The following is a 16,596-nucleotide window of genomic DNA, read 5'->3' on the forward strand; positions in this document are numbered from 1 at the left end:
AGACTTTGTGAGCTCATCCTGGTAAAAGTTTAATGCCTGAAAGTCAATTACACTTAAGAATGCTCTATGGAGTCCCACAACAGCCTTTGCTCAGAGCCTTTGGGGCCTGCAGCTGCCTTCCCGCTCCCTCGATGAGATGCTGAGAAAACTTCACTGACCTTCCTCACAGTGTAGCTGGCGACTGAGCTCTGCTTTGCCACTGAATTGCTATGACCTTGAGCAACACCCATACCCTCTGTGAGCCTAACTTTGACACTAACAGAAAGGAAGGGCTGTCTTGGATGCTCTGAGATGTATGCTCACTGTGTTTACCCTCGCAGTCCCTCATCTCTGGGTGAGCAGAGAAAGAATAGGGAGACACATTCAAGACCACTGTAGATGGTCTGCAGGAGGTCTGCAAAATGCCCCAAATTCCCTGAATGGGCTCTGAAATGGGCCGTGCAGCCCTAGCCAAGTCTTGAGATGACTGTGGCCCCTATGAATAGCTGGGTGGCAACCTCATCAGAGTCAGAACTGGTGAGAAGCACCCAGCTAAGGAGCTCACAGATTTTCACCCCTGAAAAACCACATGAAAACACAAGTGTATATTGGTTTATGTAAAATATTAGGGTAATTTTAGTGGTAAAGAATCTGCCTGCCAATGCAGGAGTTGTGGGTTCAGTCCCTGGGTCGGGAAGATCCCCTGGAGAAGGAAATGGCAATCCACTCCAGTATTCTTGCCTGGGAAATCCCATGGACAGAGGAACCTGGCAGCTACAGTCCATGGGGGTCGCAAAGAGCCGGGTACAGCTCAGTGAATAAACAACAATTTGTGACACAGCAACGGGTAAGTAAAGCAGTTGTACCCACACCTCTGTAGACAGTCCTTTACTCATGTTTCCTTAACCATCTGAGGTAGATTCTGCTTTCTGACTAGTACAGGGGCTCAAGGCAGCAGCTACTAGACAACTGGCATAGAATATATTCAAAACTGATGGCTTCTTTTTTTCAAGAACAACAACAAAAAATAACACAGGCCTTCTATTTGCTCCAGGCCCTGGATGCTGTCGCTGTTCTGATGTGTTCCATCTGAGCATCTTCTGATTCGTGCATCTCTGGAAGATCTGGGCATCTGGAGCAGAGCTGCTGTCCTTAGTAAGGGCCTTGGACCAGGCAAGCCTGCGGATTGAGAAGGGAATAGGGCCTGGGGAACAGTGGAGAAGGGGAAGGAGGAGAAAGGAAGTGAAAAAGTAACAGGAAGTTAGATGGCAGAACGGAAGATTGAGGCCTGAGTCAATCCACAAGAAATCAGGAAGACATCTTTTGGGTTTCCATCAGCTCATCAAATGAGATCAAGATGAGAGCCAGAGCAAGCCCAGCAAAGGTAAGAGCCCCTGGACTGGCAGTTTTGTGTGGTTAATTTAGCATTATTTCTAGGTGAGTTTTCCTCAGGTTGCCAGATCTTGTGGAAGAGTCTCCGTCTCACCACCAGCGCTCCAGCATCCCTGGGCCCTTCAGAGAGCCCCAGCCTAAAGAAGACAGCACCCCCCCACCTCTTCCGTGGGCAGGGCACTCTCCTCCCCACAGTCAGTTGGTCAGCAGCCTCGCATTACTGCGCAGGGGGCCCCTTTGTACAGCTGAGTGGCCTCGGGGCGCCCTCTGTGAGTCATTTCCTGTTATTCTTCTCGGAGAAGTCCTGCCATTCTTTAAAGCAAGATTTGACATTTTTACAGGACTAACTTCTGGGGCCTTTTGGTCAAGAAAAAAAGCAAGGATCCTTTCTTTTATATTTACAAAGCCATTAATTGGTTTCTTTATAAAATTAGACTCCATTATAAGCTCAATCCGAGTGGGAGCACAGCTTTATTTAGTCCAAAACATCAAGCAGTTTTAAAGGATTCTTTTTAATAACGCAGCGCCCAGGGGCAAGAAGACTGGTGAGGTAGGCCCCGCCTCCTCATGCTGAAAGCTGGCAGCGTTGACTCAGGGTCCATTCTCTGCTCACCTGTGTACCTCAGGTGTGCCCACCTCTGCCCTGGAGAGGGAGAAGGGGAGGGAGGAGGTGTGGTCCAGAGCCATCCCCAGAGCACTCTCTGCAGCTGCACCTCTGAATCCAAGTACCCATCCACCTCCAGAGGAGAAATCCCTGATGAGGAAGCCCCAGCCTGATCCCAGCTCTAGACCTAGCCCAGGCACCCTCAGTACCAGCTGCATGGCTTGCCACCCTGTGCTCTGCCGGCCTCTGTACTTTCAAAGGGAATTTGTCTCCATTCAGCCCAACCCAAGAAGCTCCAGGAATCAGAGGTCTCCCATCATTCACATTATAGGCTGGGACCCTCGACCAGTTGCCTAAAATGACTTTGAATTCTCATTTTAGAGCACAGAGGGCATCTAGGGCAGGGTTTCTCCAACTGTAATGTACAGATGCCTCAGCTGGGGAGGCTGTCAAAATGCAGACTCTTCTTTAGTCACTCTGCTTGGGCTGAATTTCTGCATGTCTACCAGGGCGATGCTGATGCAGTTGATCCAAGACACTTTGTGGAGCAAGGGTCTGGTGCAAACCCCTTCTCAAACAGGTGAGAAAACTGAGCTCAGAGAGGGAGAGTGGCTTTCCCAAAGTACTTCATCATGCTGGAGGAAGTGTCTTAGGTGAGCTCACCTGTCTCCTGGCCTCCCTTATGATTTAGGCTTACTGCTTTAGAGCAGGGGTCCCAACCTCCAAGATCTATTGTCTGATGATCTGAGGTGGAGCTGATGTAATAAAAATAGAAATAAAGTGCACAATAAAATGTAATGTGCTTGAATCATCATGAAACCATGGTAAAACTGTCTTCCACGAAACCGGTCCGTGGTGCCCTAAAGGTTGGGGACAGCTGCTAGAGGGAAATGCTTCTGAAACTTTACTGTACCTGAATCAACTGCAGCCTGATGGAAATACAGATGCAGTAGGGCTGTGGCAGGGGGGAGGGGGTGTGTGGGGGCTGAGAATTTTCATTTGTAGCAAGCTCTCAGATGATGCCAGTGCTGCTGGTTCTTAGTGGTGAGATCTTGGCCATCATAGTCTATGAGGTACTATTACATTCATCAGCTCCCCTGAGCTCACAGCAGCCACAGGACATAGTCAAGCCAAAGGTATTTATTCTCCCCCAACACAGGTGCTTTCCTACCTGAGGCCAGTCCGGAGACAGGCTGTGCTACTGAGGCTGCTGCTGGGAAGAGTTTAGAGCAGGGCCAGGGTCCCCTCAGGTTTCTCATGGTCAAGTCACTTACAGCTTAGTTGTTATGAAGGTGTGCCCTAGTGCTGTCCTTAACTACTGAGACCAAAGTAATTAAGGCAAAGTTGTAGCAGAGGTGGTGAAGGGCTCACCCAAAATCCACTCTCCTCTTTTATTAGTAAAAGAAATCTGATTATATTAGAGGTGTCAAAGTGCTCACCTTAAAAATATACATTTTAATTCTCCCTTGAAGCTAGGAATAGACTTGCTTTAAGTTCCGGCCAATAAGTTATAGCAGACATTGCTGAAAGAGGCTTCTAGACAAACTCCTTAAAAGAGGGGGTTAAATCAGTTGATATATGTCTTTTTTTTCCTTTACCACCCTGTCTTCCTTCCTGCCTAGAATACAGATGTGATGGTGGGGCTTTGATAGCCATATTGTGACCACAAGGCACACTAAAGAAAAGAAGCTACATCCTCAGGATGGCAGAGGAGAAAGGGAAGAGTGTGAGACCTGACAGGATCATGGCTGTGCTGCACTAGCTCTGAACCACCGACTGCTGCGTTTCCAATTACACTAGAGAAAGAGGGATGCAGATTCTTTAAGCTAATCTTAAAGCCTCTGTTTCAAGCAATTGTGGGGAATTTCTAACTGATACAATGGTTCTGTCAACAACCTTGAAGGGTGACACAAAATTTCCTATGTATTCCATTCCTAAAATGAAATAATGGAATTAAAATTGGATTTTAAATGACCAGAAATAGATAAATTTGAGCAGGGTGAGCCAGAGAGGGTGCCACTGGTTCTGTGATTACAAACTGCTCCCAACTCTGTACCATCCTCATTGCAAGGACTCTGTTGCTCTCTCTGGGCCAAAAACAGGTCACATAATGGCAGCTGCGTGGATCTCACATCTGTGTTACCCAATAGCAGTGGGGTGACCTTGAATCCAGCCCTCAGTCTCTCTGAGCTTTAATCATTTTGAGAATGAGGACAGCAATGACCATGCCTATTTCATGAGGCAATTATGAAACTTAAGTGAGATACAGTTCAATTAGTATTGACATTACTATGTATTAAGTATTTATTGAATGTGTATTGTTAGATTTTGAAGGGTCAAGATAGGGGTACAAAGATGACAAAAGAGTAGTCCTATTCCCTCAAGGAACCCCAATCTCATTCCTTTACTTACTCTTCATTCTTGGACTCTTGTTGCTTGCCTTTCATTATTAGGAATCATTTGGATGCTGCCAAAGAAACAACTCTGTGTGTGGGCCTGTATCCTGGGACCCAGCCCCACAAGCCTCTGGAAGGACATTCTCCTGGGAGTCCATTTCCCAGGGTCCCTGGGGACTCTCCAGGGTGAGTTCTGAATGGGTATCTCTAGTGTCCTGAACAATGCAGAGGTCTTTAAGGAACTGGTCGCCTCAATGTTTCACCTGGTCTTTCCATTTTGACTTTGAAAATTTTGTCCCTAAGTCAGTTTGCTTAGTGTTAGAATGAGAAAGATAAAACCACTAGCGACTCAGGGCTGCTGCAACAGCTTCCGGAGCTTTGTAGGTAGGTGAGAGGCTGAGTGTGCTGCCCATCATTAGGGGACAATCAGTATTCGTCCTACTTTCGGTGAGTCTGCTTGTGGGTCCCACTGCCACATGGCCCTCCTCCTCTGGCTGAGAGTCTACCTGCCTGGCCCCCTGCTGCTGCTCAGAAGGTTGGTCATGGAGAAATTCAGTGCCCAGCTTGGTGCTGAGCCTAGAGGAGCAGGAAGAAGGAGGGCCACATGAATAATTACGGCAAACTGACACCCAAGTTAGTGAGTCACTCCCTGACAAGACAGTGAAGGCAACGCCTCAGCGCTTCTTCCCACAGAAATACCCACACAAGGGAAGCTTTGTTGTTGCTGTTCAGTCACTAAGTCATGTCCCATTCTTTGCAACCCCATGAACTGTAGCCTACCAGTCTCCTCTGTCCATGGGGTTTTCCAAACAAGAATACTGGAGTGGGTTGCATTTCCTTCTCCAAGGCATCTTCCTGACCCAAGGATCAAACCTGGGTCTCCCACATCTCCTGCATTAGCAGGCAGATTCTTACCACTGTGCCACCTGGAAAGGCATATAAGGGAGGCCTTGTTGTGCCCCTGATGCCTGGAGGGACCTGTCCTGGCACCAGCCAGGTCAGGAAGAGCCCCCAGGTATGGGAAGGAGAGGAGAGCATTATTTGGGGCCAGAATCAACCTCTTTCCCTTGCTGTCTCTCCACCCTGGTTATAGAGCTGTGTCCAGAAGGACACATACATACGCTTGCTTTCCCAACCAGTAGAGGCTCACAGTGATGGCTGAAGGGTTTCGGGGGTGAGTTCAGGGGAAGACCCGGAACTTACTGAGAACATTTCATCAGAGGAAGGCGGGGGCCACTCATGCTCCTCCTGGCCCTCCCAGCCCCACTCCCATCCGCTGTGTCACTCGCAGCCCCCTTCTCCTTACCTGCAGCTCCCCCACCTTTGTCCTCACTTCATTCTGGGAATTAAGTGAGATAGCTGTGTAAGGCTCTTGGCACATAATAAGCGGTGTTGGCTGGCCTCACCGTTAACGCTGGTGTTGTTCTCTCTGTCCTCACTGACTGTTGTGGCCTCACCCTTCCTCGTTGGGTCTGAGTAGCTCACTAAAGAGGTCAGTGCTAACTATGTTCATGCCAAGGGCAGGACACATGGCTTCCTGGTCTCAAAGAGATACACAAATATGCTCCCCACTTTCCTAATGGCTCACAGATGAGGTCTCAGCTAAGCACTGTGGGTTTAGCACTGCTTAGGGAGGAATCTATGGATCTCCTCCCTGTGTTCTGGTGGCCACCATTCCCATTCTGAGCTTGATGGTGAGGACTGGCTGCTCTGGTCCACACTTGTCATTAGGGGAGAGGAAGTGTGAAGCTGCTTCCACTGGCTGGCACCAGGCCTCTGAACTGGGGATTCTCCCCCTGTCCTGGGAGAACACGTTTCCCAGTGCTGACAGGGGTTGCCTTGGAGTCTGGAAGTGTGTGCACATATGTGTGTGTATGTGGATGTGTGTAGTTTCCCTGGGGCTTTAGGATCTATTGCACTTTTTCTGATGAAGTACATAGTAATTGTATGGTTAGTAGAACCAGGTAAATAATAAGATACAGTTGGAGCAGAAGAACCAGGCCCACATCCATTGAGAATGAGAAGAGCAGAGCCAATGTGGGACTCGTGGGGGAGCTGTTCCTGTCCTGGAACCAGCCTGCTGTGACACCTTGGGCAAGTCCCTTCCCCACTCTGGGCTCTGTTTCCTCATCTGTAAAAGAAGGAAACTGATTTGATGAGCTCTCAGTTCTCTTCGGCATTGACATTCTAGAATCCTTTCATTCTGACGGACATGCTATCCATCTCTTTTGACCCCCTTACTTTTCAGACAGGAAATATACCCTCCAGCCCTTTCCTGCTTTCCAGGATTGGGAAAGCCTGCATATTAGGCATCATGTTCCGGAGACCTGAATACTCCAAGGGAGCTGATTGGGATAGGCCATTAAATTCTACAAGGTAAGCTCTCAGCTTCCACCAGATCACCAGCTTTCACCTGTTCCTCCCAAGCCCCAACCAAGAACAAGGGACAGCATTGTTCCGTTACAGACCTACCTGGCGCAGATCATGGAAGTTCATGTCTCCCAGAGTGGAAGGCATAGAGTGGTGCAGGATCAATGACCTGGGTCTAAGAATGAAGTGGACGTTCCCCGGAACCAGGAAGGGGATTTTGAGTGTTAGAGACCTCAGTGCTTTGTGCACTGTCTTCAATTTGGCTGGGGAGAAATTTTGAGCTAAAGGAGTAATGAAGCTGTTCAGGGATCAGGGCAGAACCAGAGGAAAATCACCTTGTCATGTTAAAGGGAAGTTGCATTCCAGGTCCTGGGTGTCCCAGCCCTGGCAAAAGATGTGTTACAAAGCAGGACACCAAGGAGTCACTTGTCACCTTCAAGAGACCATGCAGGTTTAAACAGCACAGCCATGGTGAATGGTGTGGTGTGAGGCCAGGGCACCTTCTCAAGGTGCTCCAGACCTTGTAAGGAAGCCTAGAGAGATCACTCAACCCTGGGAGGAGGGAGAGAGAAGAAGCACCCCAGGGATGACAGAAAGTTCTTATTCCTAGAGGGCTGGAGGCTCACAGACATATGTCATTTAATATTAGAAAAAAAGTCATATAACATTACTTGTGTCATAGTGTAGTAAAACCCCTGCTTGCTGTGGACTGATCATCAAATGGTCTGAAAGAGGAGACAGATCTGATATCAGTCACCTACCTGCAAAGGATCCTTTGCCAGAATCTTGGCCCATCTCACTGAACATCCTCCACCATCCTCAACCGGGTAACCAGGCCTCACTCCTCTTCCATAGGAGTAGGTATCCTCTATGGACTGGTTTGTGTCCCCTGAAATTCATAATTAGGGCTTCCCAGATGGCTCAGTGGCAAGGAACCTGCCTGCCAGTGTAGGAGATGTAGGTTCAATCCCTGGGTCGGGAACATCCCTCGGAGGAAGAAATGGCTAACCTACTTCAGTATTCTTGCCTGGAAAATCCCATGGGCAGAGGAGTCTGGTAGGCTGGCAGGGACTGCAAAGAGCCAGACATGACTTAGCTACTGAGCATGCATGCATGCAAATTCATAGTTTGAAACCCTCAATGTGACTGTATTTGGAGATGGAAGATAAGAAGATGACTAAAGTTACATGAGGCCACAGGATGAGGCCCTAACCTGATAGGACTGGGCTTCTTAGAAGAAGAGACACCAGAGATCACAAGTGCACAGAAGAAAGGCCGGGTGAGAACATTGTAGGAAGGTGGCCGTCAACAGGCAGGAGGAGAGCTCTCACCAGAAACTCAACGCTGCCATGTCCGTCTGAAACTTCCCAGCCTTCAGAACTGTGAGAAAATAAACTGCTGTTGTTTAAGCCACCCAGCTTGTGGTATTTTGTCATGACAGCCCACGCTAACATAGTAGCCAAAGTCTAATGTTTGACATGCTGCACTGGAATTGTCCAGGGTACTTGTGAAAAATGCAGATTCTTGGAATCAACTCCAAATCTACAAAAGGAGAAGAAATCTCTAGGAATAGGGCTGTGGACTATACATTTTAGGATCACTCTCGGACTGCTGGACAGGATACTCCTGCCAATGACATTTGGTGGCCACTCCACTGGTCCATTGCTGGGTCTCCATCCATCCCTGCTCTCCACCTTCCCCATCCAGAGGAGCCTTAGATACAGCCCTGCCCCTTCCAGGAAAGTTCCAGCCTGCTGTGACCTCCACTCCAGTGAAGTCCTTTGATGAATTTTCTGCTATGAGTTCCAGGAAGATCTGAGGGACTTACCCTAGGGAGATTTGAGCTGGTTTGTCACGTTCCAGTCATTTTTAACCAGTGAGAGTGGTTCTGGGCCAGGACTCACCCTTCTCCTTTGCACTAATAGCTGTTTCTCAACACAGTTCCCATCCATCTGCCAGCCATTCTTCTTTAGCTTAGCTGCAGCTCTGCTGTTTTATTGGCCACAGATCCAGACAGATTGTTCTAGAATTACATGTGACAAGTGCCTGAACCTTCACAGCCAAAACTGTGAGTGTGTTCAAGGAGAGGCCACCTGAGTGCCTCCCCTGGAACACCAGCTCCATGTACAACCCCTGACACCAAGAAGCGCAGTCTCATATGGTTCACCATTCCAGCCTTGCTGACCAGTGTCTGTCTTCATCTTTTCCCCGTGGTTGGGTCAAAAGTCAGAAGGTCACCATCTCTGGCCTAGGAGAGTGAGGATCTCACTGGCCCCTCAGGAAGTTTTCCCCCAAGAGGCCAGATCCCTAACCAGTCCCCAAGTCAATTCCAATCTTATTCTATTGAAGTGATTTCTTTTCACTGTAGAAAACCTGGAAAGCACAGGAAATTAATTGCATTATTAAAAGTATAGTTTCAGAAACCTCCTCTGCCAATGCTTCCCTGGTGGCTCAGTCAGTAAAGAGTCTGCCTGCAATGCAAGAGAGCCAGGTTCAATCCCTGGGTCGGGAAGATCCCCTGGAGAAGGAAATGGCAACCCACTCCAGTATTCTTGCCTGGAGGATTCCATGGACAGACGAGCCTGGTGAGCTACAGTCCATGGGGTCACAGAGTCAGACACAACTGAGTGACTGACAGTTCTGCCAATGCAACTTCATTCATTCACTCATTCATTCAGCAAATACTTGAGCCAGTTCTCTCCCCAAATAAGCATTACAGAGGGAAAACATGAAGGTCACAGAGCAATTCTCATTCTGCATGGAATCACTAACATCATTTTTGATTTAAGATTTGTAGTTCATTTCAATTAAATATATATTATATTGAAATGCTCCTTGGAGTCATATTTCATCTTGGATTGAAATATCCATTAACATCCATTCTGTATTTCCTTTGTCCATTTAGATTAAGTTGTATTCCGAGCTCCCAATTCTCCAGGGCATGGCATAGCTCTTAGAGCACACCCTACTTCTTCCAACCCAGCTCTCAGTCTTCCCTCCAGCCCAGGGCTAAGAGGTTCGAGATCCCAAATGTTTTCTCTTCTTACAAGAATTTCTCTGGCCAACTTCTACTGAATCCACACCAGGAGATGCATTTTCCTCTGAACAGTGTTTCATGAAGTGAAATGCCATTGTCTCAAGCTGGTGCCTTCTGATTTCACTGCCCTCGCTGTTCTAGGCATCTTTTCTTCTACCTATTTTTTTTTTCTCTTACTTTGAAATTATGAAAGCAGGTATCAATTATGACTCTAAGACAATTGTCATTTTAATGAATGCGCCTCTATTTCAGAGATAATGTGAGCAAGAGCATACCTCTCCTGCCAGCACCGCCCCCATCCAATCCTATTGTAGTGAGGAGCTTGGGTACAAAATAAAATCACACATCCTTTAGTATTCAAATTCATATAACTCCAAGCTTCATTCTGTTCCCTGGCTCATGCAGAGTTCAAGAATCTCGTGTGTTCACTGTACTTAGTCCATCCAATCAACTTGGAACCCTAGGGGGAAAGTCTTGTTATCAATCCATTTCTCCCCAGACAACTCCTAGACCCTAGGCAAAGTGTCCTTCTTTCATCCCATTGACATTTCATTCCTGTCTCAGGAATTTGACTGGGGAGTGATTCAATGAATCTCAGGGCTGCAGAGCTCCAGACCTCCCAAACAAATATCCTGTTATGCCTTCCCAGAGAGCAGTGGGCATTCCAGGTCCTGAAGGGCCTCCTTAGTACCTATGCCTCCTCCTATTGGATCTCAGCTAAGCTCCAGGATTTCATCTGAGCTCTAACACTTATTAGATGTGTAAACTCTCAGACCATCTCTCTGATATCCAAGCTTATTCTTTATATTAAAGTTGGTGCAAAAAGCATACTGAAAATGGCAGCCACTCCCAGTCATGGCTCCTGGAGCAAGAGGGTCATTTCTCCCCTGCCTGAGTCAGCAGTGGCCAGCCCCAGGGAGGGGGCCCTGCTGGGGAAACCCATCTCGAAGGCTCAGAAAGGCAAACCAGCGCTCCTCACGGTAGGATTGGGATCTGCAGCATGAGCATCTCCTGTGATTTTAGAAATGGAGAATATGACCTGCCCCTGATCTCCCCTCCAGAGTCAGAACCTCTCGGGTGGAGCCCAGGAATTGAGTGGAACATGCTCTCCAGGTGATTCTAATGCACACTGAAGTTTGAGGACCATGTTCTAGACCATCTCATCTCATCTTTCCCCTACGACCATTGACCATTTTATACCAAATGAGACTCAGCCACAGGAGACCAGGTTCCCTGAGTCCCCAGTGGGGTGTCATTCAGCACTGCCTTCTAAACCCACTCTAAGACCCCCTGTATGGGTCACCAAGGTGCTCATCTAGATGGCCCTTTGCCCCCTCCTCCAAATCCCCCTCTCAAGATCCTGCTTCCGAAGCTCCCCTTGCTGTGGTTTCTGGAACAACCAGTCCCAACATTCCAGTGGCTCTGCGTGCCTTCCCTCTCCTTCCTACTGTGGCCCACAAGACTACCTCCTTCTCATTAGCGAAGGCCCCTTTACCTGAACCCAGTCTTAATCCCCTCAACACCATGGGTGAGCAGACAGATTGGTTAGATTCAAGTCCTATCTCACCATGGCTGTGTGACTCAGGCGAGTGACTAAATGTGGGGCTCGATTTACCCCTCTGTGAAATGGAGAAGATAGCCTTGATCTCCCAAGGCTGTTGTGAAAGTGAGGCGATGTCGGGGCATAAGCCTGGCCTGTCCTGGCTGCTCAGTAAATGGGCTCATCTTGCTAACGAATCAGTTGTCAGGAGGTGGAGAGGGAGGAGCAGAGTTCACCTCATGGATGGTGCTCACAAGGGAAGAGAAAGGGATTGCAACCACTGGAGGAAGATTACCAAGTGAATTACATCTCAGGTTCTTAGTATTTGGCTCCGGAGTCCTCCCCAACTCTGACTGAATAGATCTCTGCTTATAAACCCAACGAGTGCTTTTCTCAACGAGGGAGGTATCCTTTCTTTTATATGTCACGGTCCCAGGCCCTTGCCATGAAAGCTTGAATTGGCAGTAGGCGGGTGAGGAAGCAGTGCTGTAAGTCTCACCCTGCTACCTGGGGCTCCCAGCAGAGAGCAACACCTTGCGGACTGGCGTGCACTTGTATGATGGTCACATCGTCGTCCTCCAATCTTTGCAGGCAGCTGTGGGAGCTGCTATGAGGAAGGAGAGCATTCCTCCTGGAGGTGAGACACTGCACAACGGCCAGACTCTGCCACTTAGGGGCTGGGGACTGTCAGTTCCCTCTCTGACCCCTGTAATCTCCTCTTCAGAGTGGGACAACAGGCATGCCTGTCTCACAGGATGAAATGAGATGATGTGAATAGAGTGTGAAGGCCTGGAGTCTGCACTCGTGCTGCTGGCACTCAGTAATGATGGTGACTTTTTACTGTTATTAACATCTCCCTGACCTGGGAAGTACCAAGAACGAGAGGACTGTCTAGACCTTCTAGTCCAGGCCTATCCATTTTCCAGCTGGGAGAGCTACCCAGGGAGAAGCCGTGAATGTGGATGAGGTCTGAAGCAGGCACAAATCCCCTTCAATGAGAACTCACCGCCCAGCTCCAGCAGCCCTGGGGTTGGATGCAGCTGCCAGCTCTTGGGACAGTCTTAGCAGCAGGCAGCTACTTCCAGGTCCTGCGTTCTAAGGATGACCCACCTCCCGCAACCCACCAAAGCAGGGGTATAAAGGCCCAGCCATGTGCCCCACGCAGGATGACTCCACTGAGCATCTGAACTCCTGAGCTGCCCATGTGTTAGTCACAGCTGACCTCTCCTCCTGCCCACTCCTGCCACTGCCCCTTCCCTCACAGGTGCTGACCCAAGTGCTTTCCTCTGCAGGCTGGCCTCCCTCTCTGAGAGTCTTCCTGACCTGTGGCAGGATGTGGGCGAGGCATCTGTCAGCTGACAGCCAGATCTCCAGGCTTCAGGTTCCCACCATCTCCACATGAAGATATAGAATCGATGCCCTTGGCCACACCAGTGGGGCAGGAGGCCCCTGACACTAAGAGATTAGTCACCAGCCTCTGCGATCTCACCAGGATTTCTGCAGCCGCCTCATTGTCCTCCCCACTGCTAATCTTTTCCTCCTTAATCTATCCTTTCATGGCATCCTTGGTGACCATTCTAAATCCAGCCACCCTGCTTTCCTGTGTAAAATGACTCCTCTTTCTGTGTTGGACGGGGTTGCCCAGGTGGCACAGTAGTAAAGAATCTGCCTGCTAGTGCAGGAGACACAAGAGACCTGAGTCAGGAAGATTACCTGGAGGAGGAAATGGCAATCCACTCTAGTATTCTTGCCTGGAAAATCCCATGGACAGAGGAGCCTGGAGGGCTACCGTTCATGGGATTGCAAAGAGTCGGGCATGACTGAGCGCACACACACCATCCCTGTAGGACAAAGCCAAGTCCCTCTTTTCCCAGCAGTTGGAACTTTGGTATTTCACACAGCATATTCTTTCCTCTTACATTTTTGCAGGAGCTCCTGCCTCTGTTTGGAATACCTCCCACTCCCCTTCTTAAATTTTCCCCGGAGTTGAGCAATCCTTCTGGTTTCTTGTTCTTGGTCCCACTTTGCTGGGCCCCACTGCACTGTGATTACTAGCTTAATGGACTGTCTTCCTTGTTCCTCTTGAGGGTGGGGACAGTACCTCAGTCATCTTGGTGTCCCCAGGCCCTGGCGCCGAGGGAATGCCCTGTACCTGACACAGCCCCACAGTGCCAAGTTCTTAAATCTATCTTTGGATGAGGGGTGAGTTAAAGGACCAAGGCATCTGAAGCTCATTCTTTCTTTCAAAGTCTCTGAGCCCGAGAGGAGCTGCCTGAATTGCAAGGCAGTTCTGACCCGATGATCTGACTGCAGGCAGCCTGTGCCCACAGCCGTCCCCATGGGAACCATGTCAGGCAAAACTCCAGCTCAGAATGAACAGCCTGCCTTGGGCCTGAACCCGGCGGGGGCCGACGTGGGCACAGGACTGGCTTGCTCGGGTCACCCGCAGCCCCGCCTCAGGGGGCCAGAGAGGGGCTGCAGCTGCAGGGACCTGGTGGGCAGGTCGCCATGGAAACCAAGCTGTTCTCCTTTCCCTAGTGCTTGGAGTTCTGACAGGGAGGCCAGACTCCACAGAGCGCCCTCGCCCCTGGGCTCCTCCTCGCCCTCTCAGCCTGTGTCCAGGGCACTTCACGGGCACAGAGATGGATGGTGGGGACTTGGAGGAGAAGGGAGAGCAGATGAACCAAGAAACTAGCAGTGATTCTTCCACTGTGTCTCACTGCTGCCGTGATTCCCAGGGATGGTTACTGCCTGAAAGGAGCTGGTTTGTCTACGCAGCAGTAACGGAAGGAAGCAAGAGTCACATCTGGAGAACTTGTGGTGTCAAGAGCCTTAGAGTGGGAGACCTTGTGTTCTCATCCTTGTCTTCATACTGCAGAGCTGGGAATCAACCTCTCCACACCCAGTCTCCCCACATATAAAACAAGGACCGTTTGATCCACCCACTATCTATCGAGTATCATTATTCAAAGTAAAGGGTGAGTTACAAAGCCCTTGTACGTATAAGGAATTGGTGCAATAGCGGGCTGAAAACATCCTCTGTATTCAAAACAATTAGATAAATGAAAGCATGACAACTCACTGATGGACTAAAAGGAGCAATTCCTTTATTCCTTCAATTAGTCTGAGCTTAGTACCTCTCTATCCACTGGCATGGTGCCGGAAGCTGGAGACCCGGCATAAGCACTTGGACCTTGCCCCGGAGGGACTCCCAGCCTCACAAAAAGGGTCTTTGTTGACCTACTTGTGCGGTCAGCACTGTGCAGCGTGCCAGAAGAGACGTCCCACTTTCCTCAAGGAGCACAAATAAAACTTCTTAGGGAGATGAGCACGGATATATGAAACACAGTAGGAAGGTAGCAATGGATTTGGAAAGAAGACCTTTGTAGGTGTCTACTCAGTACAGGAAGGTTCCTGAGATGAAGAGGAAATTGCATTAGAGGGGGTGAAAATTCTCTGTTTGTCTAGAGCAAAAGTAATCTTTGCAAAGTATGTTACTTTCTGGAAAATAATTTTTCCCCTTTAATATGCTAAAAGTGAGCACCCAGGTTCAATGTGTGTGGGGTTGGAAATCTCCCCTCACATTCAACAAGCAAGTCTGTGCTTGACACCCAATAAACTGGGTGTCTCACAATTCAACTCAATTCTGACACCATTTACTCAGAGATAGCATCAGATTCTGCAAGCTAAGGGCTCAGAACTGCAAGAGTGCCCTCTCCTTCAGAGGCCAATTGCAAGCCCAAGTTGTCACTTGCCCTTCTGACCAACTGGCTATAGATAGAGCAGAGGTTCCTACCACCCTCATACTTGGGTTCAATTAATTTTCTAGAATGACTCACAGAACTTAGGGAACCCATTTGCTCACCAGATTGCTAGTTATTATGAAAGGACATAACTCAGAAACTGCCAGATGGAAGAGATACCCAGGGCAAGATATGAGGAAGGGGCACAGAGATTGCATGCCCTCTCCCAGCCCAACTCTCTTGAATCTCCATGTGTTCAACAGTAAAGAACCTCCCCAGTTCCCATCCTTTTGGGTTTATTTTTCTTTTTATCGAGGCTCCATTACAGAGGCATGACTGATTAAATCGTTGGCCACTGGGGACTGATTCAGCCTTTAGCCCTCTTCCCTCCCCAGAGGTTAGGAGTGAGACCAAAAGGTCCAATCCTCTAATCCATAGATGGTTCTCCCTGCAGCCAGCCCCATCCCAAAAGTCACCTCATTAACATAACAGGAGACTCCTTTACGGCTCTCATCACTTAGGAAATGTCAAGGATTTTACAAGCTCTGTGCCAGAAACAGGGAGATGAAAATCAAATATTTATTTTTATTATAGATCACTTGTTTACACAACAGAAACAGATTCACAGACATAGAAACAAACTTATGGTTACCAAAGGGGAATGGTGGGAGGAGGGGATAAACTGGGGATTCGGGATTAACATATGTACACTATTACATATGCATGCAATCGGTAAACGACAAGGACCTACTGGTTATCACAGGGAACTATACTCAGTAACTTGGAATAAATTAAAAGAATCTAAAAAAGAATATATATTTGTAACTGAATCACTTGGCTGTACACTTGAAACTAGCACAACATTGTAAATTAGCTATTGCTATTTAGTTGCTAAACTATGTCTGACTCTTTGCAACTCCATGGACTGCAGACCACCAGGCTTCTCCATCCATGGGGTCTTCCATACAAGAATACTGGAGTGGGTTGCCATTTAGTTCTCCAGGGGATCTTCTTGACCCAGGGTTCAAACCTGCGTCTCCTGCTTTGCAGGTGGGTTCTTTTCTGCTGAGCGACCAGGGAAGCCTGAATTAGCTGTATTTCAATTTAAAAAAATTAAAAATGGCATCACATAATGCATTCATTAATTTCTTAGTTTCTTATTTTCTCTGCTCCCCCCTTTTAGAATATAAGCTCCATGAGAGCAGACATTCATCTTTTTGTTTCTACTCAGCACTCAGCAAAGATACGTCGTAGTTTCCTTTGAAGCACTAGTTTAATAAATACAGAATGAGAGCAGATATATTGAACAAATGACTTGAAATGTTTTATGTTCTCAGTGATATAAATTGGTCGCATAGTAAAATCTTGTCATCATAAGTGAAGCTCCAAAAGTTCAGTCATGTAGATCATATGTTGCATTATCATGTCTCACCAAGTGACCAGGGTGAGCCAGCCGCTGTCAAGGAGAAGAGTCAATAGCTGGTTGCTGTCTGACTGAATTTGCATTTTCACAGGTTATGTCCCCACAAGGCATC

General features: G+C 48.3%; 2 protein-coding genes across 2 annotated transcripts in view; both read left to right on the plus strand.

The window, feature by feature from the left end:
* Positions 1-1,302: 1,302 nt before the first annotated feature.
* On the plus strand, positions 1,303-13,040 carry LOC148774061 (uncharacterized). The gene is made up of 4 exons (XM_088832003.1): positions 1,303-1,363; positions 4,429-4,557; positions 6,620-6,747; positions 12,611-13,040. Exons 1-4 carry the CDS (start codon positions 1,337-1,339, stop codon positions 12,675-12,677), a joined length of 351 nt encoding a protein of 116 aa, XP_088688129.1. The 5' UTR covers positions 1,303-1,336; the 3' UTR covers positions 12,678-13,040.
* A 625-nt stretch (positions 13,041-13,665) lies between these two features.
* SCN10A (sodium voltage-gated channel alpha subunit 10) overlaps positions 13,666-16,596 on the plus strand; it is a 111,535-nt gene continuing 108,604 nt past the window's right edge. Inside the window, exon 1 of the mRNA XM_088831687.1 lies at positions 13,666-13,812. Within this exon, the coding sequence (XP_088687813.1) occupies positions 13,666-13,812 (147 nt within the window). The remainder of the gene's footprint in view (positions 13,813-16,596) is intronic.

This window comes from Moschus berezovskii, chromosome 24, assembly GCF_049115385.1.
Source record: "Moschus berezovskii isolate FMDL1 chromosome 24, NW_MosBer_1.0, whole genome shotgun sequence".
In the NCBI taxonomy this organism is placed as follows: domain Eukaryota; kingdom Metazoa; phylum Chordata; class Mammalia; order Artiodactyla; family Moschidae; genus Moschus; species Moschus berezovskii.